At 30.2% G+C, this 23,459-nt stretch overlaps 2 protein-coding genes and 1 long non-coding RNA gene across 5 annotated transcripts; 1 reads left to right on the top strand and 2 right to left on the bottom strand.

The window, feature by feature from the left end:
• Positions 1-11,023: 11,023 nt before the first annotated feature.
• On the bottom strand, positions 11,024-15,086 carry LOC120085448. 3 transcript variants are annotated; one of them, XR_005483938.1, is made up of 4 exons: positions 14,852-15,086; positions 14,666-14,756; positions 14,394-14,449; positions 11,024-11,346 (listed from the first exon to the last, which is right to left on the bottom strand). It is a non-coding gene; the product is annotated as an uncharacterized LOC120085448 (long non-coding RNA). The 3 variants fall into 3 exon arrangements; XR_005483939.1 differs by having other exon boundaries at positions 11,024-11,300; XR_005483937.1 differs by lacking the exon at positions 11,024-11,346 and having other exon boundaries at positions 13,684-14,449.
• A 1,398-nt stretch (positions 15,087-16,484) lies between these two features.
• Positions 16,485-17,007, top strand: LOC120087055. Its single transcript, XM_039043900.1, has one exon. It carries the CDS (start codon positions 16,522-16,524, stop codon positions 16,819-16,821), a length of 300 nt encoding a protein of 99 aa, XP_038899828.1. The 5' UTR covers positions 16,485-16,521; the 3' UTR covers positions 16,822-17,007.
• Positions 17,008-21,059: 4,052 nt separating this feature from the next.
• On the bottom strand, positions 21,060-23,224 carry LOC120086816 (probable acyl-activating enzyme 1, peroxisomal). The gene is made up of 2 exons (XM_039043606.1): positions 22,967-23,224; positions 21,060-22,576 (listed from the first exon to the last, which is right to left on the bottom strand). The coding sequence occupies exons 1-2, from the start codon at positions 23,162-23,164 to the stop codon at positions 21,107-21,109; spliced, it is 1,668 nt and encodes a 555-aa protein (XP_038899534.1). The 5' UTR covers positions 23,165-23,224; the 3' UTR covers positions 21,060-21,106.
• Between the last annotated feature and the right edge of the window lie 235 nt (positions 23,225-23,459).

The raw sequence follows: 23,459 nt of genomic DNA, 5'->3' as shown, positions 1-23,459 counted from the left end.
ATCAATGCCATACTCCTGAGAATATTCCTTGGCCATCAGACTAACCTTATAACGTTCAATGGAGCCATCAGAATAAGTTTTAATTTTATAAATCCACTTACATATGATAGGTTTCTTGCTAGAAGGTAACTCAACATACTCTCAAGTATGAGTTTTCTCTAAAGCTTAAAATTTCCCATCCATTGCTTGCTGCTAAAGAGGGTTAGTACAAGCCTCATGATAGGATACAGGTTCAACTAAAGACATGATAATGGAAAAACAGTGATAGTCTTTGACATGGTGAGGAGGTTCTCTTACTCGGGTGGATCGGCGAACAGGTGTAGGGTCAATGTCTGCATTAGGAGCAGATGGTAGATCTGGGAGTGCAACATGAAGAGAAGGCCGATCGAGCTCTGGGATGGGTAAAGTGAAAGACTCTGGATCAGGTGAAGAATCATAGGCAGGAAACAAATCAGTGGCGGGATTCATGAAGAATGACCGGAAACTAAGTAGGGAATCATGAAAATAAGAAATATTAGAAAACATACGATGTTCCCAGAAGGTGACATGACGGGAGATATGTAAACGATTAGAAATGGGATCCCAACATTGAAACCCTTTATGTTCAGTTTCATAACCAAAAAAGTAACATAAATGGGTCTTGGGTTCAAGTTTGGTATGTTCATGAGGATGTAGTAGAACAAAACATGTGCAACCAAAAATTTGATGAGAATAAGAAGAAAAAGCACCATACAACCGCTCAAAAGGAGATAAATTGTGGAGAACAACAGATGAGAGGCAATTGATAACATAAATAGATGTAAAGGCAGCCTCACCCCAAAACTTCTTGGGGTAAGATGTAGAGAGAAGTTGAGAATAGACAGAATCAAGAATATGACGATGCTTTCGTTCAGCTCGACCATTTTGCCGAGAGGTATAATGACATGAACAATAGACAAGAGTGCCCTGTTGTGAGAAAAGAGAGTAGGTGAGATTCCTTATACTCCATTGCATTATTTGTACGAAGAATTTTGATGGTTTGAGAAAATTGAGTTCGAATCATTTTGGCAAACTCAATGTAAATTTGGGGTAAGGAAGAACGACTCCTAAGAAAATTATCCAGGTAAGTCGAAAGTAGTCATCAATAAATAACACAGAATATTGATAATCACTCATTGTAGAAGTAGGAACAAGACCCAAAATATCAGTATGAATAAAACTAAATGGTGTATCACACAACGATGTTGAATTAGAAAAAGATAGAGCATGCCATTTTACAAGTTTGCAATGTAAACAGTCAAAAAAATGAAATTGAAAAACATTATTCAAGATACCAACAGAAATTTTCTTTTTTCTTCTTATTTTTTTTTTTAATTTTTATTTTCACATTTGTCAGATGATGCATGACCAAGATGAAGATGTCACCGATATATATTGGTATCAGTGACAACAACAGAAATGGATGGTAGAGCAGGTGGTTGAAAGAACGTGAGCTCAAATAATCTTCCTACCTTGCGACCTGTTCCAATTATCTGACCCATCCGTGGATCCTGAACCTGATAGCCACGAGAAGAAAAGAGAACAGTTAGTCCTAGGTCACACAGTTGTCCAATAGAGCAAGATTAAATCTCAGAGTAGAGACATGATAAGTCTCGGAAGGGTTAATGGTTCGTATATTAACGATCCCAATGTGTGAAATAGTTATGTGGTTACCATCAATAAAATGTACAGGAGGAAGAGATTTTATAGGGGTGGAAGAAGACAACAAGACTATATTTTAGGTTATGTGATTGCAAGAGGCTGAATCAATGAGCCAAGATATACCTGGTGTGACAGCAAGAGCAGAAGAATTAGAATATAACACCTGTTTGAGCAAATCCTGAAGGTCACTGATCTAGAGACTCGAAGGATTGGAAGGTGTCACATTGGAAGAAGTGGAGGCAACAACAACAGACGAAGAACCATGTGTAGAAGAACTATTGGATTTAGTGGTGTAACCTGGGGGGTGAGGTGGTTGAGTAGGACAGTTGTCCAAAATATAACTGTAACATCCCAATTTTTTTTAGGAAAATTTAAGTTAATTATCTCAATTTGCTGAGTTTTAGTTTCCTAATCTTTGGAATTTGGAAACAAATTGTTACAGTTGAAGAAGTTTTATTGGTTAATGTAGATCCGTTGGGTATGAGTTTTAAATTAATTGGAAGGGGTAATTGAATTATTTATATAATAAATTTTGAATTTTTGTGAAATTTGAAAGGAAAAGAGGAAATTATGGTTTTAAGATTTTACCCTCTTTAATTTTGGAACTTAGATCCAAAATTTAAGTAAAGAATTAGGAAAAGATAATTGGTTTATTTGGAAGTAATTAAATCAAGTACTTAAAAAGATTTGTAAATTTAGATTCAAGTTAATTTGGAAAGTTAGAATTTAATTTTGGGATTTAGAATTTTTGGAAAGAAGTGATTTAAAGTTGGTGAATTTATTTTTAGGTTTATTTAATTAATTGGACAATAGGTGAAAGATTTGAGTTTGATATGACATATTTATTAAGGAATGAAAATATATATATAATATATATATACATATTTAATTTATTCATGTATTTGTGTGGTGGAGAATTAAAAAGAAAAGAAATATGAAATTTTTCAAAACCCCCACTTTCTTACTTTCTCTCTGGTTTAGACGAACTTCGGCTACCGCATCGCCGACATCCACATTCTTTCCTCCGTCAAGTTGCAACTGCGCTGCTCTGACCTTCACGTCGTTGGATCTGCTCGCCGTTGGTCCTCCTCTCTTCCAGTCGTTGTCCTCTGTCGAATGCCGTCGTGAGGTTCGTAGTTTTGGGATAAGATCTAAATGATTTTCATGGTTTTGTTGAGGATCTTGAATACCCAATAAATAATGTGTTTAATTATCATTTCAATCGTGATTTTGGAGGTTGAATTTGAAAGTTTGAAGGAGTTCAAAAGGCCATTAGTGTGCTGTCAAGTAGAGTTATGGTGATTTTGGCAAGAATTTTGGTAAGATTTGGGGCTTTGTGACTTGCTCAGTTCGAATGTAATTTATACGAATTAAGTTATTAAGTTTTGTTGCTGATTTTGGCATGATTAAACGCTTAGGTGTGAATCTAAATGTTAAATTTTATTTTGGTTTATGTACTAGGATTTAATTCAAAGATTGTGGAGATTAGAAGGGGTTAATTGCTCAAATATTTGGCTCGATTAAGGATTCAAGAATTTCACAAATATTCAATTGCTTTTTGGTTCAATCTAATATATAAGTAAGTAATCTTACTACTGGAACTGCCCACGGGCCAGACACTAGATATATGCCAGCGTGATAGATGAATATTATGACAGAACGATAACATGATAGATGGATAGTATAGTATGATCGATATATGTTCTTGTATGAGAATCTGAAAGATTTATTTGTGCACGTAGAGACTTGCATGCTAGTAAAAGGTGATACTTGATTCACTGAGGGTGTATTTGATATGAGGATATATAGGCATATATGCATGCTGTATAGCCATGATGTTGAGGTGTATATGTATGTTATAAAACCATATTGTAATAATTGTGATATTGAGACTGTGATATTGTCTTATTGATTAGTTAGATGCCCACTAGGTATTGTGTTTCCTTCGGGATTCACCAGATTGTGTTTCCTTCGGGATTCACCAGATATTGTGTTTCCTTCGGGATTCACCATATATTGTGTTTCCTTCGAGATTCACCATATATTGTGTTTCCTTCGGGATTCACCATATATTGTGTTTCCTTCGCGATTCACCAGATATTGTGTTTCCTTTGGGATTCACCAGAGGTAGTGGGCATACTTAACTACAGTAGGATAGAAACCAGTTTTGCATGTATGTATATGTCCCAAGAGGACTAGAGCAATTTTTATGTTCCACCAGAGGTAGGCATCTAGAGGACATAGATGCCTAGCCCGACCCCAGTAATGGGGTTACTTACTGAGTATAAATACTCACCTTTTTTCATGTCCATGTTTCAAGTAAGGGCAAGGACGCACTGGCGAATGACAAGAGGAATCCTTGAACGAGCCACTAGGGACCAGTTTTATGCTTCCGCTCATGATATTTAGATTTCTTTTCATGTTTTTCAACTTTCAATTTGATGTTTGAAACTTACTATTAAGATTTGTCTTCAAAACTATTTATTATCATTTATTATTTATGGGTACAAAATGGGCCGCATCCAATAATGTTACCAGGATGAGATACATATACTTATTAGACCATTTAGGCTATATACTGTTAACTTGATCTTGTTTATGTCACCACATAAAGTTAAAGTATTCATACTATAGTCATGGATATGTTTATTGGATTTACATAATAGAATGCAAAATCAACAACTCTATTGAATAAAATACTCAATAATATTTTATTGATAAATAGAATGTTTAACACAAACTGCGAGTTCTAGGACATTCCCAACAAAGTTGATAGTAGCGAGCAAGACCAACAGTTTGGAACTGTATAGACAAAAAATCCCAAAGTTTTTTTAGCAGTATTGAATGCATCAAATTGGGTGTGCATAGCAGGGATGGAGGTGTTACCCAACCAGGTGATTATTTGATGATTTTTTCTATACCAATCTTTTTGTCTTTCTGCAAACTTACTATCTTCTTCAATAACACCTTTGACAGGTTGAGCGACATCACTGGTAACAATCCGACGTAACTTGCGACCAATCAAGAGCTTTTCATTTGATAAACACAAGTAATGTAGTTGGTGCCATCAAGTATAGTGTTGATAGGACGAAAGATGTCAACTTTTTCCATTACAACTGAAAATAACCATAAACGGACAGTGGCACAGGTTTAGTCAACTGATCAGGCCAACTCGGCTGGACTCGAATTGACTTGCTCAACTCATCTCGGCTCGACTCACACAATTAGGCTTAGTTTGCTCGAATCAGTTGGGAGTTCGGCTCAAATCTGGACAAATGAAGGCAGATGAGTCGGATCTGGACAAATTGGAGAAGGACTGAGTCAGATTTGGACAGGTTAAAGATGAATCGAGGTAGATCTGGACAGATTGGAGGCAAATCTATAGGCAACGGATCTGCACGGGTCGAAAGATTATTCAATGAACATAAGCGAAGTCTGATATGGACATGGACGAAAACAACGAGTCGAATCTGGACATGAACGAAGTTTGTTCGTTAGTCGGATGGGAATGAATGGGAACGAATGGATCTAAACATGAACGATGAACACGGACCGGGAATGACGGTATGAACGAGAATAGCTGGTGACGCAAATGAAATCTGGCGAATGGAACGAAATCTGGACTGGGAGCGACGACACTTACGGAAGCGATCGGTGACACAAGGATTCGAATCCACGGATGAAAACAGAACCTCGTGGGTAGAGGCTAATGGTAGTATGTTGACGGAGGTTAACGATGGTATGTTGACAGAGGGTCTGATACCATGTGAACTGTTATGTATTTCTGTATTTCTCTGTTACTCATAAATGTGGAGTACAAGGGTATATATATATATATATATATATATATACAAGAACACCTAAAAATAGATATGTAAACCTAAAAAAAATAATCAACCCAAAAAATTACAAGATCGTATCATAACCATATAATCGAACAATAGTTACAATACGATCACTCATATATTGGCTAAACCATTCAAGAATGACCAAGACAGTTCTCATTTGTATTAGAGTTCACCCATTGTGGATGTGTGATGTTGTCTCAACAAGTAGGAATGCAGCAAGAAAACGAAAAAAAAAAAAGAGATCCACTAGTTTGGTTTGTTTGTTTTAATATAAATTGGACATTTTAATTTTTATTCGGAGAAAATAAAAAACTATTGGTTTGGATCAGTTTTTTTTTTTTGAAAAAACCAAGCAAAATTAAACGGAAGTGAGGGTATATATACCCTTGAAAATAAACTCCCACATTAGTTATCTATTAATATTTAATGCTCAGGTGTACGTATATTTATTTTTAAGGAAAAAAAATAATTATTATCAAATATGTATGTTTGTCATTTAGAAAAGTGTTAAGCAAAAAAATTAAAATGTCCTATTATAGTCTATAAAAAAAGACATAAATCCAATTTTAATTTAAAATAGCAAAACGATTGATTCAAAACAAATGTGAAAATAAAAATTTAAAAAAAAAAAAAGAAGAAAAAAGAAAATGCCAAAAACTGAGAAGCAAACTAGTAATAAACATAACCAAATAAAAATTGAATAGTCAGTGTTATTCTTTACTAGACATTGTTTGAATTCATTCTTTATAAAATCGATTAGTCTTGTTTGGTTCTTGGTTGATCCAAAATAGACAAAATTGAACTAACTTTCATCCCAACTCTGGAGGAGAGCTCTTTTCCTTTTAGCTATTTTTGTTTTAAATGTATTTATATTTTCTTTTGTATCAAAATAAAATCTCGAGTAAAAAATGAATTTTAGGAATAATTTGTGAAGACAAGTTGTAAGGGCCAAATTGAGAATTTAACTGTTTATTATAATTTATACTACCTACAACTCTATATCTTGGACCTAGAATTGAACCAACCATTCAAAGATTCAATATATAACCAAAAAAAAAAAAATTAAATAAATAATTAAATTACATTGAGATGCGATGGGACATTTAATTCTCTTTAAAGTAGAGAATTTTAACCATTAAATTATAAGTATAGAATCTTTCACCACATCTTTATACCTCAATGTACTTTTAACTTGTCTTGTTCTTAATTTAAAAAAAAAAAGGTTTTTTTTACTTGTCATTTTTATTAAATCAATTAATCATTAATTAAAACATGGGAGGTTATAATTTGTAATGACAATCAATGATCCATTTTAATAAAGAAAAAAAATAGATCGAAGAAGATCCCCACCGTTGAAATGCAGGAACCAAATCCAAGGATATTAAATGTAATAGAATTATAAAAAAGAATAATAAAATGAAAATCCCCAAAGTTTCGGATCTTAGGAAGCCAAAATAAAAAAGAGATTAATATTAATTATGATTAAGAAATGGGATTAAGGTTTAATTAAAGACGTGGAAGTGAGGAGTGAGTGATTGGATAGAGAGACAAGACAGAGAGGGTTGGAATTAGTTGTCCGTTGTCCCAAACAAAATAACAAAAAATGTTCTGATTCTTAAAACTCCCAAATTAATTCATTAAAAATTCCAAATTCATGTTTCACTCTCAAATTCCACTCATAGCCCATTTCCGCTTCTCTTTTTCCAGTCAAAAATTAATTATGCTTTTTTTTTTTTTTTTCACTTTATTCCTTCTGTTTATTCAAACCTTTAAGATCTTTACTTTTGTTTTCCATCAAAACTTCAATTGTAAGTTTGATTTATGAAATCTCAAAGTCCTGTCTATGTTTTGTGGGTTTCTTCTTTTATACATATATATATATATATATGTTTACGACAAATAAATGACAAGTAAAGAATAATATTGTTTATTCGACGACTCACTACTAGTACGTTAGCTACATCCAGTATAGATAGTGGGAGAAAAAATTGTATTGCCTTTACTTGAGGAGAACTTACTACGTAAATATAGAGATAATGTGCATGTAGGGTTAAATAGATTTTATATATAACACTCTTTTTTAATCTTAGAATAAGTGCATAAACATAATCTTAATATAATTTATCTTGTGGTTGGTTATTTAGAGCACTAGACAATGACAAATTTAATGTATCTCAACATTTTTTCAATCTAATTAGTATGTGTTGATAAATTGATTAGCTTAATACTCTAACGCGACGTCATGTTTGAGATATCATTTATGATCATATAGAAAACTTATTTTAAGCAAATTCAAGTAATTGCATGACGTAGAATTGAAGATTGTTAAAAGGAATATAATTAATGATAAAGATTTATCAGAGAAAAAATTAAATTTATTAGATTGGTTGAACATTTTAAAGTTTAGGGTTGAAGTAGATATTTTGAAATTTTCAAAATATTCAATACTCTTTAAGTTCAGATACTAATATTTTTTCATTTCTAAATTTTGAATAGCCACTATAATAATACTAATAATAGTAGTGATCCAAATAAATTTTTTTGTGTATTCAATTTTGAATGGTAAATATTCTCAATTTTTATTTAAAACTTAAAACTTTCACCATACATAAATTTCTTTTAATCCAAAAAAATCTTATTAAAAAATGAATCAAATCCAATCCAACCATGAAAATTTTAGATAGATTAGTTCGCGTTACTCGGGTCGTTTATGGTTATTCAAGTTATTAATTTTAATTTTTGTTCTAAAAAGAAATAAAAAGTTAATCCGTAAAATTTTGATTTAATCATTTTCATATATTGAATTAAAATTTACCAGCTCAATTTCAATTTATATAATGAAATTTTTCTTTCCAAAATGCTAAAAAAAACTATTTTTAAGAGTTGTTGGAGAATAACTTAGTCAAAAGAATAATAATGAAATTAAATAAAATTAAAATAAATATAACATATACTTGTATCTCAAGTAAAAAAATATATAGATAATAATAAGTTCGGGTTGGTATGCGTTATTTTAGGTGAATCATGAACCAATTAAATCTATAAAAATTTTTATTTATTTGAACCAAACCTAAATTAAATGAGTTGATAACCCAACCCAAACTATACCAAATAGATTGAATTGATCGATTTTTTTGGGATCATCAGATCTACATACATGTAATGATTTTTATAGAGTCCCCTTTTTGATTTGGTATTATGTCCTTTTTATATACCATACCTAGCAATATAAAAGCATAAATTAGTTACAATTTAAAATTCAACATGATACAAATGCACCCATCATTATTCAATTATTTGTATGTTCACTTTTAATTTGTCATTCACATAGGGAAAAAAGTCCCACTTTTTTGCACCCCAACATTTTTGTTCTCATTGGTGTATATATATATATATAGATATATATAAATCAATTTAGCATTATGCATTTCTTACTTGTATAAACTAAAATACAATTTAAAAATGGACATTATTTAACATGGAGCCTATGGATAAAAGGAGCAAAAATATTTATTTAAAAAAAATCCATAGAACTGAAAATGCAAGACAATAAATTTATATAACGTGGTTGTTGTAACATAATTGATAGCACTCTCTTAATCATTGAATGCACCATATTACTTCTATCATCTTCCATCCAAATCATGCATTCAACAACTATAAGGTCATTTTCATGAAATGATAAACACCTATGATATTTCGTATACATAAGGTAGGTCACAAAAAGCTTCAACATTTAAGTTTTTTTTTTTAAAAAAAGAAATTATTTATTACCATCTTACTTGTGGGCTTGTAATATGAAATCAATAGAAATCAATATTAATTAGGGAGGAAATAACATTGCAGATGTTTGATCACATGACCTCTTGAATGAAACTTGTGAAATATCATCTTAAATCACCAATTGAACTGAAATTTTAAGTTCATGAGTGAAGGTAAATTTAAAATCTAACAATACTTTTTAAAAGAAAAATTATCTATTAGACACAAAATTAAAAGTTGAAGATAGTATTAGACACTTTTAATTTTATAGTTACTTTTAAAATTTTGAAATTAAATAAAAATCAATCTCAAAATTAAATGATTAATATTAATTACGAACATATCTATTATTAAACGTATGCTTAAACCATCATCAAATCCCACATTTACTTTAATGACAATCAAAGAAAAAAAAACAAAACTCAATTGGTATAAACTTACGTTAAAAAAGAAAAAAAAACAAAGAAAATAAGTAATAATATAATTTGTAAAATTACAAATCTTTAAAAAATCTAAAATCAAGAAGAAAAAGCTAAGTCCAATTAAAAATTGCAAAAGTAGTCGAATGTAGAATTGAATTTGCAAGAATAAAATAACATTTATGAAGAGTTGAGTCAATAGTATGGCACCAAAAAAAACACAAGGAATCTAATAACTAGAAGTGGGCTGCAAAAACGTGACATATTGACATATTTTAATTTAAAAAAGAAATAGTTTTGCTAAAAGAAAAACATAAAAAATACAAAAGAGTTAGTTAAAATTGGAAATTTATATTGAAATGATGATATGAAATAATTAATTAGTGGTTTAAATCAAATGCATTGAAAGGGACGGCTTAGATCCATTCCCCTTCTTCAATGTTTTTCAATGTCCTTTGCCTTTGCTAAAAGACCTTCAAACTACTTCTCTTTCTCTCTAGCTGTCTCCATGAATTTTGGGTATCATTCATAAAGTTCCATACAAATATTTGTTATTTATTCATTCTTTGGTCTCTCATTTATTTAATTACTAAAATGGGTCTTACGACGTGTCATATAGTTTTGTCTTTCATTTTTTAACAAGAAAAAATTGAATATTTATCAACATGAATGTCTTTAATTGTTTAGTTTTATGACATGTTGCATATTTTTTGAGAAAAAGCTCCATAACAATACAAATAATAATCATTACAAGAACCTTGTTTAAATTACTAGTTTAGTCTTAATATTTTTTTAGAATTGTCTCAATATGTCTAAACTAACATGTTCTCAAACTTTCTATTATGTCTGGACGTTTATTAAATATCAGTGTCACTGTTCTTGACGATTTAAAAAACGTCAATGAATTCAGTATCAAGAAGTGTGGATGTTATAAACTAGGGAAAAAACATCAAGAACAGTGATACATGACATGTTTGAAATGTCAAGAATGTGGATGTTATTGACCAGAAAAAAAGGTCAAGATATTTTTTACTTGATATGTTAAAAATGTCAAGATATATTTAACTTCATATGCGGAAAATGTCAAGAATATGAGTGTTCTTGACAAGAATAAAGTGTCAAGTGCAAAATTTCTTGACACATTTAACTTGTCAAGTCTGTTTATGATTTTTTTTTTAATTTTTAATAATAAATGTTTATCTATAAATTGTTCCTGTATTTTAGGCAAACAATCGCATATGATATATATATATATATATATGTATACACATATACATTCATCAAACCAAATAAACAACCATACAAATTTTCCAATATCTTTACCAAAACTTTACTTCTTCAACAAAGAAAACTAAATTCTCACCCGTTCAACAAAAAAAAAAAAAAATCAAGTTCTTCTCCACCATATGAAATTTGATGAATGATGATTACAAAGAATAATGTTCAGACGCTACCATAAACCAAATCAGAAAAAAAATATTAAAATTAGCATCGAAGGCTTGATGGTATTTGATTACCCCATCAAGTAATTAGTCATGGATTTGCCAAAGTGAATCGTACCCCCGAATTGATTGTTTATCCACCTTCACTTCTACAAAAAAAATTCTTCTCACACTTCTTTAATAAAAAATATCCATCTTGCAACAAAGAAAAAGAATAACAAGTATGGAGGTCAGCATTCTAGAGAAGAATAGTAGGTCATACATATAAATCAAAGCTAATGCAAAACAATAAAGTTGAAATGAGGAGCTAAAGAATAAATTTGAAATCAAGGAAAACGTTTTATAGTTCAAAACAAAGTGCAAAAGAGAACAAAGACCAAAGGAAACAAGAAACCCACATAGAAGAAGCTAAAAATTTGCATTGTAAGGCTACACAACAGGAAAAACTCAAAGTTGAAGAACCATCATAACAACACATTGCAACAGAACACTAAAAAATCTAAATAAAAAAACTAGAAACACTTAAAATAAACAACCAATTTCACATAAAAATCCCAAAACTACATGAGTAAACAACAATTGACAATCTCTGCCTGTTGATAAGATTCATGGGGCAAAACATTTGCTATGCATTCATGAAAAAGTCAAATGAACTTGATTAGATGATATAAGGTAGCAAAATACATATAGACAAGCCATAAACAAACTCAACGGAAACCTTAAACAAGTAAGCTACAACTACCATAACTCTAGGATAGTCATAACACTTCATTTATACCAAGTCAACATGAATAAATAAATCAACTTTCATACTTTATTAGTTTAAAACTACGACCACCATAACTCTAATATGGTCATAATACAAATCCAACACTTTATCTAATCGAACACTTTAGAATATATAAGAATTTTAAAGAGAATTATGTTAAAGTATATTAATGTGCACCGGAGGAAAAACAGAATCAATAAACACTCTAATCATACTTAATTTGAGTTTAAAATAAAATATGCTTCAAAGTAACTTTTACAGAAGAAAGTTTGCTGAACACAATACTTTTGAAGTATCATCTTCAAGTCTAGCTGAGTTCCACGTGAAATAACTTCAATCTTCAAGTAGACAACCACCAAGATCTTCTCTACTATTCTCTTGCAAGAATTGTGTGGTGGAAACACTAAATTGGGCTGGAAGTATATAAGATAGGAAGAGGGTTTGGTGATTTCTGTAGAGTTTCTTTTGAAGTTTTCGTAAGCATGAATCATAATTCAGGTGAGCACTCCAATTTATAGAGATTTATAGAGCTTTCACCATGCAAAATCATGGCTTGCATGAAGGGCAACTCCTACTTCATGGAGAAAATGGAGATGTGACTAAGGAAGTTCAATGCATAGTGGAGAATTTCAACATTTTGGGAATCTCCACTTTGAAAAAAGTTTTTCCAAACATTTTTCCCAAAAAATGATTTATAAAATCATTTTTATATTAAAGTTATTTAATTTCATTTAATAGTTTTATAAAAATTAATTCTATTAATGAATTTTTAAATAAAAATCAATTAATCAAATCTTTTAATTAATTTTGTTAATTTAATATCTAAATATTAAATTAATAATAAAATTAATATAATTCACTTAATATTTAAATCATATTTAAACATTAATCGATCCTCCAATTTGGTTTAATTTTGATAAAATTAAATATTTTAACTGTATCGAATACAATGGATAGAAACCCTAAATGGATTTGAACATTTCAAAATTTAAAGCCTAATTTCAAATCTTATCAAGATTACTCAATTTTCTAATCCAAATTACGAGCTAGTAGAAGGACTTTATGAACCTAGAGATCATGAGCTTCAACTACTTGTAATTAATTGGTTAAACTCTTTAAACCGAATTAATCACTATTCGTTAACTACCAAGACATGCCACTATAGCTCGATAGTGGTACTCTCTTCATTGTAGATATATTTCTGTCCATTTTAACCATAATCGGCAAGTCAATCCTTAACACATCTTGCTCCTAATGCTTAAGAGAATAACCCATCTGCCAACCCTAAATATAGTAGGAGTGAATTCCATATTGCAAAGCTATGTCCCCAACTATCTATCCGGTCTTATCCCAAAATGGGAGGCTTATTAAGCAATGCTATTAGACTACTCTCACCTATGTAGATCAAAAGATAGTCTCGAATAAACAGGAGTTCATAGTTAGCTCAGAATTAAGATCGAGTTACCCTAGATCATTGAGTTTGAGATAGTCAGTTTTAACAGTGAACGGTTGTTATAAAGAAAAGTAACTATTTCGAGATCCGGTCTTATGTAAACTCATTACACAGGATGCCCCCACTCACATGTCTCTATATGAATGAATTTTGGGTCATATCATTTGTATCAGTATACAAAATGAGCCGCATCCAATAGTGTCACTAGTATGAGGTATCCAATCTCATCCGTATACTTATAGACCATTTTGGCTACATACTAAAACTTGATCCATTTTTATGTCACCACATAATAGTTAAAGTATTCATTTTATAGTCCTGGATTCGTTTATTGGATTTTCATAGAAAGATGCAATATCAATAGTAATTTATTAAATAAAAAACTCAACAATATTTTTATTGATAAATAAAATATGTTAACAACATTTACGAAACTTCCAAAGCACTACTCAATTATTTGAAAGACTTGAAACAAGTTCCTAAAATCAAAACTTAGTTTGAAACTATTTTCAAAGTTCCAAAGATTGTTTAGAAGGAATGTTCCTCACCCAAAACAACATTAAACACTTCCGAATTAGATTTGAACAAATATTTACTACCTAAATCTTAAAAAGAGCTTAAGTCTTCACTGGAAGAAGTTTGAAGCTAGTCCGCAATCCATAGTTCCTACTGTTAGAGACTAATCTAAAACACTTTACTTGAGGGTCAATCCATGTTTTTTATTGTTTGTTTTTCTTCCCTGATGTAGAAAATGAAAGAAGTTGTTAACTAGCTAAGGGTTGGTAGCTTAAAAAAAACATAATTGCCATAAGGGTCAAGAAGACCAGTACAAACCACATCTAGAAGACTGGGTCGAATAAATGACGATCAAATAATACTACACTACATTCACCTAATCGAAGTGTGGAAATCTATGAGATCATGAACAATTGGCTTGATTACACTCACAAATGGGACATTTAATAATTATTGAAACTATTAAATAACTTTATATAAGTTTTATAAGTAGAAGAAAACAACCTCTGCATATATACTTGACATTTCGAGCATTTGTTCTACAAATCGTTGTCAATGACCTGTTGCAAGATTGAGAATTCATGTCGGAAAATTAATAACGAAAAGCTTGAACAAACACTCAAAACTAAGGGAGGGAAATGAATTAAATTAAGAATGCAAAATGAAAGCATATAGAAACATAACTCATTTCAAGCCAAAGATCCACATTCCACACAGATCAGGAACAGAAATGCAAAACAAAACTTAAAGAAAGAGAAATTAAGAGGAGAACTAACCGTTGTTGATGGGAATGGGGTGCTGAAGCCAAGGAATGAGGCTGAGCAGTCAGCAAGAAGATGGAGAAACTCTGGACCCTAAAATACGAACCTTTGCAGTACATAAAACGAAAAATACGTTTATGAAATATGAACCTCTAAACCTTAGAATACAAAAAATGAACCTCTGAACCCTAAAACACAAACCTCTGAAATGCAAAAAACGAAAGCAAGAAATTGGGTTCGTTGAGACGAAGACTTGGGCTTTAGGCTGAACTCTTCGCGCAGGGAAGTGGTGGCAAGGAAGCAACGGCAGCAAAGAAGCAACTGTGCGAAGGAAGCTGCGGCGACAAGGAGGCGGCAACGTGAACGTTTTGCGCGAGAGGGAAGCTGAGTTCGTTCGGGAGGGAAGGCAGCAAGCGGTAGAATCTCACTCGTGAAATTTACCTCTGCATTTTCTAAAAATTTCTTATTTAAAATCACCTATTATTTGACGTTTTTTCATAAAAACGTTGAAAATTTAAAATTGTAAATTTCAACTAACGTAGTTTTTCTTGTAGTGATTAACACGTGACATTAAAAAAAAGACAACTATGAAAGTTTAAAAAATGATAGGTTATGATATGTCATCAAGTATAATTTTTATAGGATAAATCAAGTCCATCTCATTTGAACTTAATTTTAATTCAGTTTCCATATGATTGTGTAACTTTCAGTTTGGTCCGTCATTTAAAAATATCTATTTGGACCTTGTTATTTGGTTCAATACATTATATACTTTACGAAATAATAAATCAAATATATGAAAAATTGAAAAATTTTAAACTAACATTGTAAAAAAAAACGTTCAAGATAACATAGACATCAAAATTGATGGTGAGCTCAAATCAAATAGATTAAGACTCTGTTTGAGATTGTGTCTGTATTCATAAAATGTGTATAAGGGGAAGCCTTAACTGCCTATCATGTTTGGTAACATAATTTATTTGTTCAGTATAAAAACTTATAAATACAAGCTTTTAGATTTAGTCATTCCTAAAAAAATTGTTACTTTCTTAACCATTTAAATAAATTTATTATAATAACATCATTCTATATTAATATATTTTGGCAAATCTATTTTCAAAATTTAATTAATTCAACTTTTTATAATAATTATTTTCTTAAAATTTTATCAACCGAAATTCAAATCATATAGTATTTTAAATTAATTATCAATATGATAATAATTGAAATAATAAGATAATTGCGCTCATATAACTAAATTGCACTAATTTAATATTAATTTACCAAACACCATAACTAATATTTTTTAAATTTAAAATTAATATTCACCAAATACTATTTTGCTTATATTCACAATTGATGTTTCTAAAAACACATGTCAAGAATTATTTCAAAAGTTACAACAATTCTCAACGAAGCCTAAATTTTACTATTTATTCTAAAATTTAACTAATATAATGATAAATCACTAAATTAAGTTATTTTTTATTTAGCCAAAATGAGCTTAGTTAATTAGTTTGTACTCTATCATCATAGGTCGGATTTTCAATCTCCTAACTTGTGCTAAAAAAAATACAATGGATCTAGTCAGCCATATTACAAATCACTAAATTAATGGGCCTCACACATAAACAAAGTTAAGGCCCATGATAACCTACAATTATAGGCCCACGAATTGAATAGAAATAAGACATAATAGCCCACGTGGCATGGAACGTGGGACGCGATGCGGTGGCGGTGCATAAAACCGCCATGAGAATCATATAGACACGTGTCAAATTAACCTCGAATTAAGGAAAGATAAGGAAAAAAAAATAATAAGGGGGGAAAACAATTTAAGGCAACAGGGGTTCTTCGGCAAATTATCCAAAATGGAAAGCAATCAAAAGATGGAGATGGAGAGGGAACAGCAGAGGAGAGAAGAATCGAAGAAGATGGAGCAACAACCGCCGCACTATATTTCTCCGATGAAGCCATTGACGGAAAGTGCTTACGGCGGAGGAATGTACGGCGGCGAGGAAGGCGAAGAGCGAAGCCTGCAGAAGAAACCTGCGAGCGAGACGCAGAGCGCCGATGGACCTGTTGAAAGGGAAATGAAGCCGAAGCATGCGCCTCCGCCGTCCTCCGGCGACAGAGACATCGATATCACAGGGCAATCGTATTTTCAGTAGCCTGCAAAGTTCGTGGCTGCCGATTGCGTTTTGTATATATACGTGTTTTAAGTTTTAATAATGGCGATTAGGCAGTTTGTATAGTGTAATCTGGTTCATTTCTTTGCTCGATTATGCGTTTTCGATGAATATCTCTATATGATTGCTATACTCGGGGCGGAGCCAGGAATTCCACTATATATACAACTCTTAATAAAAAAAATAAAATAAAATAAATTAATCTATAAATAAATATAAAAAGATAAAAAAAAATATTCGTAAATGTATATATTAATTAATTAATTACCTTAAAATTGTTCTATATGAATTTTCATGGGTTGAAATCGATCTCATGCTTCACTTACTTCTAATATGAATAAATAGCAAAGCAACATAGATGAGATGTAGCATCATTTGCGATATTCTAACTAATTAGAATATTTGTTTTATCAAACTGTATTAAATTGTCTTAATTTTGTGTCAAATTTTGAGGATCAAGGATTTTTCAATAAATATTTTATATGATCTTGAATATTATAATTATAATTATAAATTTTGGTTTTTAGATCTAGATAATTTTTTTAGGTTGATTTCATATCTCTACCGTTTAAAAAGATTTTGAAATTTACTTGTCTTGTATTGTATATCTAAACGAGTGGTATTAAATAATCTTTTTGTTTAAACTCTGAAATTAATTTTAAAAATTTATATGAGTAAATGTAAATGTAAAAATAATATAAAAAAATACAATATGTAATGTGAATATAAAAATTGTTTAAAAAATAAAGAATACCTTTTTAATCAAATGTTTTTTAGAATAAATTTTGAAAAGAAGGTAAAAAATCTATAAACCGTAGTCTTGTCGTTGATAAAAAAATATTGTTTGATTATTTATTAAAAAAAGGATACATTATTATATTCTAAATGTCCATATCCTTTATTAAAAAGGACATACTATTATATTCTAAATTTTACATTGGTTGACCTACTTTTCTTTATTTTTCTTTGGAGAATTGGACTGCATGACAAATTTTAGAGTTTGGTTTTGAAAAATGTAAAATCGATAAATAATAAAATCTATACAACTCATATGACATGCATCGAAAATTTTCAATACCTTGTTTTATGAAACTACAAATATATGGTAAGTATAGAATCATAAATCATAACGGGATAATTACTAATTATTGACTCCTAGTTCTCCACTTTCCCTGTAAGATTTTCTTCACCTAATTAGCATTTCAATGCAGATTTTATTATTAGTTTAGATTCTATTTATCCATTGAATTAATCTTACTTGAACTAAATATATTTTAAATATTCAATTCAATCTTACTTGAACTAAATATATTTTAAATCTCCATATATTATCAAATTTCATTTTATCCGGTCACATTTTTTCAAATGTTTTGAATTGTTTTTCATTATTGTATATTAAATTAATTGGATATTTTTTTTCATATTTTTATGCCTGTGAATCTTTCAAATACACTATATTTAAATAATAATTCGGCAGAAACATATCCTTCTCTTCAACCTCCTAAGAATATTATTATCAAATTTGGTTTATCTGACTCTTTTTAAATTGGTTTAACTGTTTGTTACAAAACATATTTATATACCTATTGACTATTTTTATAAGATTTGTTCTCCATTGTTTCATTAAAAAAAACAAAATACCCTCACTTCCAAGTTTGTATCTTTTTAGAAAATAAAAAAATCTAAGCACTCTCATTCTTATATATTTATAAATATATATTTTTAATAAAACACTAATTCTACTTTACTTCTAGTTTGGTCTTTTACTAATTAGTATTTTTTATTATTTAAATTCATTTTACTATTTTTACAAGTTTGAAATTTTTTTGCCATTTTTTCAAATAAAACTTTAAAATTTATTATTTCTCTTGTGAGTTGAAGACCTATTTACTGTCATCTAAACAACACTACATGCCAATAAGTCAACCCCATTTTTGTTGCTCAACTTGAATTTATATATATAAATTTATAATTTGTTAAAAAAAAAAAAACACATATAAATTGAGGGCACACTTGGCCCCTACATGGCTCCGCCCATGGCTATAGCTATTCCCAAAGAGATAGTGTTGTACATAGCCTAATCTCTAATAGGTAGACTAATTAGTAAATATTATGTTTTCTGTTTTTGCTTCTTAAAATTAAGTCTATGGACATTATTTTTCCCTTTAAATTTCTTCTTTGTTATCTATTTTTCATCATAGTTTAAAAACTCAAGCCAAATTTTGGAAATTTAAAAAAATAGCTTTCCAAAAGTTGTTTTTGTTTTTGAGATTTGGCTAAGTATTTAACCATAATGTGGATGAAATAGATTTAATTTCCAAAAACAAAAATAAAAAGCGAAATGGTTATCAAACGTGCTTTAATAAATAAAATTAGTGTTTATATGGAATTAGTTGAATTTGTGATTTTAAGGCTTCGTTTGGGATTGCTGCAACTTTTAAAATAATTGTTGGTAGCTGTGCTTTCAGAAAAATGAGTTGTAAAAAGAAGTAAATTAGTATTTGGCAAAATTTCAGCTTAAACTTGAAAAAGTAAGTTAGAGTGTTTGGTAAATAAATAAAAAAAAAAAATCTTATTTTAGATATAATAACTAAAATAGATTTATAATCAATTTTTTTAAATTTTTTTTATGTAATTTAAAATTGTAAATAATTCTTTAGTATGATAAATTTTGTTTATTATAGATCAATTTTTAAATATTAAGGAAAATAATTTTATTTTAAAAAAATCAATATAATATCCCTTTTCTTTAAATGATGCATTTTAACTTATGAAAAATGGAAAATATACTTGATTAGGTGAGAAATAGATAATATATCAAACAAATCTTCTTTTTAAAATTAGTTTTTAACAAATTTAATTTAAATTTATTTTATCAGATGCGTTAAGATTTTTTACCAATAGTTTTTTGACAAAATTAACGCAATACCAAACATAGCCTAAGTTCGTGTATGTGGTTATTGGAAATTAGTAGGGTTTTTTTTCTTTCAAGGGCAAACATGGTATTTTTGTAACCGGTTATAATTTAATGGGGTCTATTAATTGGTGACTTTAATTTAGTAAATATGAATAATAACGGCGGCAGTGAGTTGAAAGAATTTTTTCAAAAACCATTTGTGAGGTGGGAAAACATTTACTACAATAGTTGGATCAAGAGTATTTAATTTTATTAACTATTTGTATGATATTAATGACATAAAAACCATTTTTGTATGTTTTGCCAACAAAAACATAGCTCAATTAGCATAGTGTTCATACTAATGACTTTGAGGTTTGAGATTCGATTTCCCATTTCCACACTTTCATTACAATACCTTTAAAAAAAAATATTTCTTAATGATAAAGACTTATTACATTAAATTCGAACTTAATTTCAACCCAAAAAAAAAGTCTTTATTAGAATTCTCAATTTTGGTTATTTTCAAATAAAAGAAAATGAACTAACTTATTTATCAATATAGTAAAATGTCCCAGTTTAATAGTTTATTATTAATAGGCAATGACATTTTGTCATACATAAAATATTTTAAGCGGTTTTACCATTTAAAAAATTATTCTAGTGATTATTAAATACAAAATTTAATTTTATGTATAATAGAATTTTTACTTTTTTACTTTTTTTTTTTTGGAATTTAAAAAATATTTAATAGGTCATAGATAAAAATTTCAAATTTAAAGATCCCTTTGACTAAATTTAAAAGTTTAAATTTCAATTATAAATTTAAACACAATGATGAAAGTTTAAAAAGTTAAATTTAAAGTCAATTTGGTGATAATTTAGCGAATAAGCTAACAATTATAGGTTGAATTTTAAGTTTGGAATATATATTAAAAGTTGGATTGTTGAATTCTTTTATATATATATAATTTACAATTTTCTAACACTAACAAGGTTTTGAATAAGAAATTTTAGCTAATAACAAATGATAAATTATTAAACATACAGTTTCCGGAGTTGAATTAATTACATAAACTCCTTTGCATTCTCTTAAAAAAATGTCCTACATGAATCCATTCTAATAAAAATTTTATTATTCTTTTTCATTAAAGTCAAAAGTAAAATTAGCCCAAAGATATTAAAATCATATAAAACCAATTTAAGACAATATCAAATTGATCTAATCCAATACTCAATTTAATATATATCTCAAAATTAAAATTATCTGGGACATTTCTCAAACTCACTACATTAATTTATAAGTTTAATTTATTTGGTTTATTTGACTGTTTAATTTGTTCCATCTAATACAATTTTATTTTTAATGAATTACTTTGTCACCCTCTTAGTAAGGCTATCCATGGCCTTGGCCTCCTCCTTAAGAATAAGCTTCTGAATTTTCCCAGTAGAAGATTTAGGCAAATCTTTAAACACAACAGTTTTTGGAGCCATGTAATGGGGAAGATTATCTCTGCAAAACTTTATGATTTCTTCTTCTGTAGCATTAAAACCATCTTTGAGATTCACAAAAGCACATGGAGTCTCGCCCCAATGATCATCAGGCCTTCCTACAATAGCAGCTTCAAGAACTGATGGATGATTGAAAAGTACAGATTCAACTTCAATTGAGCTAATGTTTTCACCTCCAGAAATTATAATGTCCTTTGAACGATCCTTTAATTCTATATAACCATCAGGATGCCTTACTCCTAAGTCCCCACTTCTAAACCATCCGCCATTAAAAGCTTCTTGTGTTGCTTTAAAATCTTTGAAATATCCACTCATAACAGTGTTACCTCTGAACATAACTTCTCCCATGGTTTTCCCATCAGCTGGAACACTTTCCATGGTGATGGGATCTTTAATTTCCACTCCTTCTAGCCCAATATGTTGCATTCCTTGACGAGATTTGAGCTTTGCTTGCTTATCATCAGGAAGGGCATCCCATTCAGGTTTCCAATGGCAAACTGTTGCTGTTCCACATGTTTCAGTTAAACCATAACAATGGACAATAAGGAATCCAAATTCTCTCATTTTATATAGTACATGAGAAGGTGGTGGAGCGCCACCAGTCATTACGGTTACCTTACACGGAAGCGATTTCTGTTCGTTAATTGGTGCATTGATGATCATGTTCAACACAGTCGGTGCACCGCCCATATGAGTGACCTTGTGTAGAGAAATATTGGTAAAGATTTCCTTGGCAGTCACATTTCTTTGGCAGATGTTTGTGCCGCCTTGTGCAGCTACACCCCAAGTCAAAGACCATCCGTTGCAATGGAACATTGGAACAGTCCACAAATACACAGGCATTGAGGACATATCATTCAGAAGGATTGTGGATAGAGTATTGAGATAAGTACCTCTATGAGAGTAAATCACACCCTTTGGTCTTGATGTTGTGCCTGACGTATAGTTAAGAGAAATTGGATCCCATTCATCTTTAGGATGTTTGATTTTGAAATCGAGTTTTCCAGTGTCTAAAAGGCTTTCATACTCTAAATCATTTGAAGCAGACTCGAATCCGTTGATGTTGGAGGATGGATGATCAAACTCTTTAACAATGACAATACGAGGCAGCTCTTTTGTCGTCGTCTTAGACATAATTTTGATTGCTGCCTTTACAATAGATAGGAATTGGTAGTCTACTATAATGATTTTAGCTTCTGAATGACTCAACAATGTAGAAACCATTGTTGCATCGTGGCGCATGTTGAGTGTACAAAGAACTGCACTGGCCATTGGTACAGCAAAATGAAGCTCATATGTAGCTGGAACATTTGGTGCCAAAACAGCAACCTACTTGAGTGAAATGTGCAATTAGTTGCAAAACTAGGTCAAGGATTATAATCAACAAATAGCGTAATGTTCTCGAAATAATTAGAACATCAAGACTTCAAATTAGATTCGTAACATAAATTTAGATACTAAGAAGAATCAACATCATAAAAAACGGAAGATTCAGAATCAAGATTAAAAGAAACAAAAAAGAATAGCAGCAGAAATTTAGTGGTTCCGCTTCAAAATAAGACCCATATCCATTGATCGAGCTAACAATAATCTTCAGTGATGTACAATGCACACTCTCAACCTATCTCCAATTCGGTTTAAATGCATTGATAGAACAAAGAGAGAACGAAAAACTAAAAATACATCAACGAACGAAATGGAAGAGTTAAGAATACAGACCACATCGCGGCGAGAGATTCCGAGTTGAACTAGAGCAGAAGCGAGTTTGGTACATCGTTCGAGAGTCTCTCTCCAAGTGAAGCGGACATTTCCATAGACGAGAGAAATTCTGTCGCCAAAGACGGCGGCGGCGCGCTCCAAGAAGGTGATTGGAGTGAGAGGAACGCAATTGGCAGAGCATCGGTCGGTTCCTTCCATTGAATTTACAGTCGACGAAAGAGAGATTGAGAGAGAAATTGGAAATGTGAACTTCAAATAAACAGGCAAGGCAATTTATGTTTATCTCCTCCTCTGCCTTCTCCAACTTATATAATAACCAACAATAAATAAATGGTCAAATTCAAACATATTTTTAACAAATATTCTATTACAAATAAATAGAAAAAGAAAAATAAAATGTAACATATAATTTAAAATATTAGTTTTTAAATTTAATACTAATAAATATAATGTAAGTTTTTTTTTTTTTAAAAAAAAAAATAAGTATTCGTTT

Source organism: Benincasa hispida, chromosome 9, assembly GCF_009727055.1.
Source record: "Benincasa hispida cultivar B227 chromosome 9, ASM972705v1, whole genome shotgun sequence".
Classification (NCBI taxonomy): domain Eukaryota; kingdom Viridiplantae; phylum Streptophyta; class Magnoliopsida; order Cucurbitales; family Cucurbitaceae; genus Benincasa; species Benincasa hispida.
Note: the sequence above shows the minus strand (reverse complement) of the source record. Positions and strands in the feature narration are given on the sequence as shown.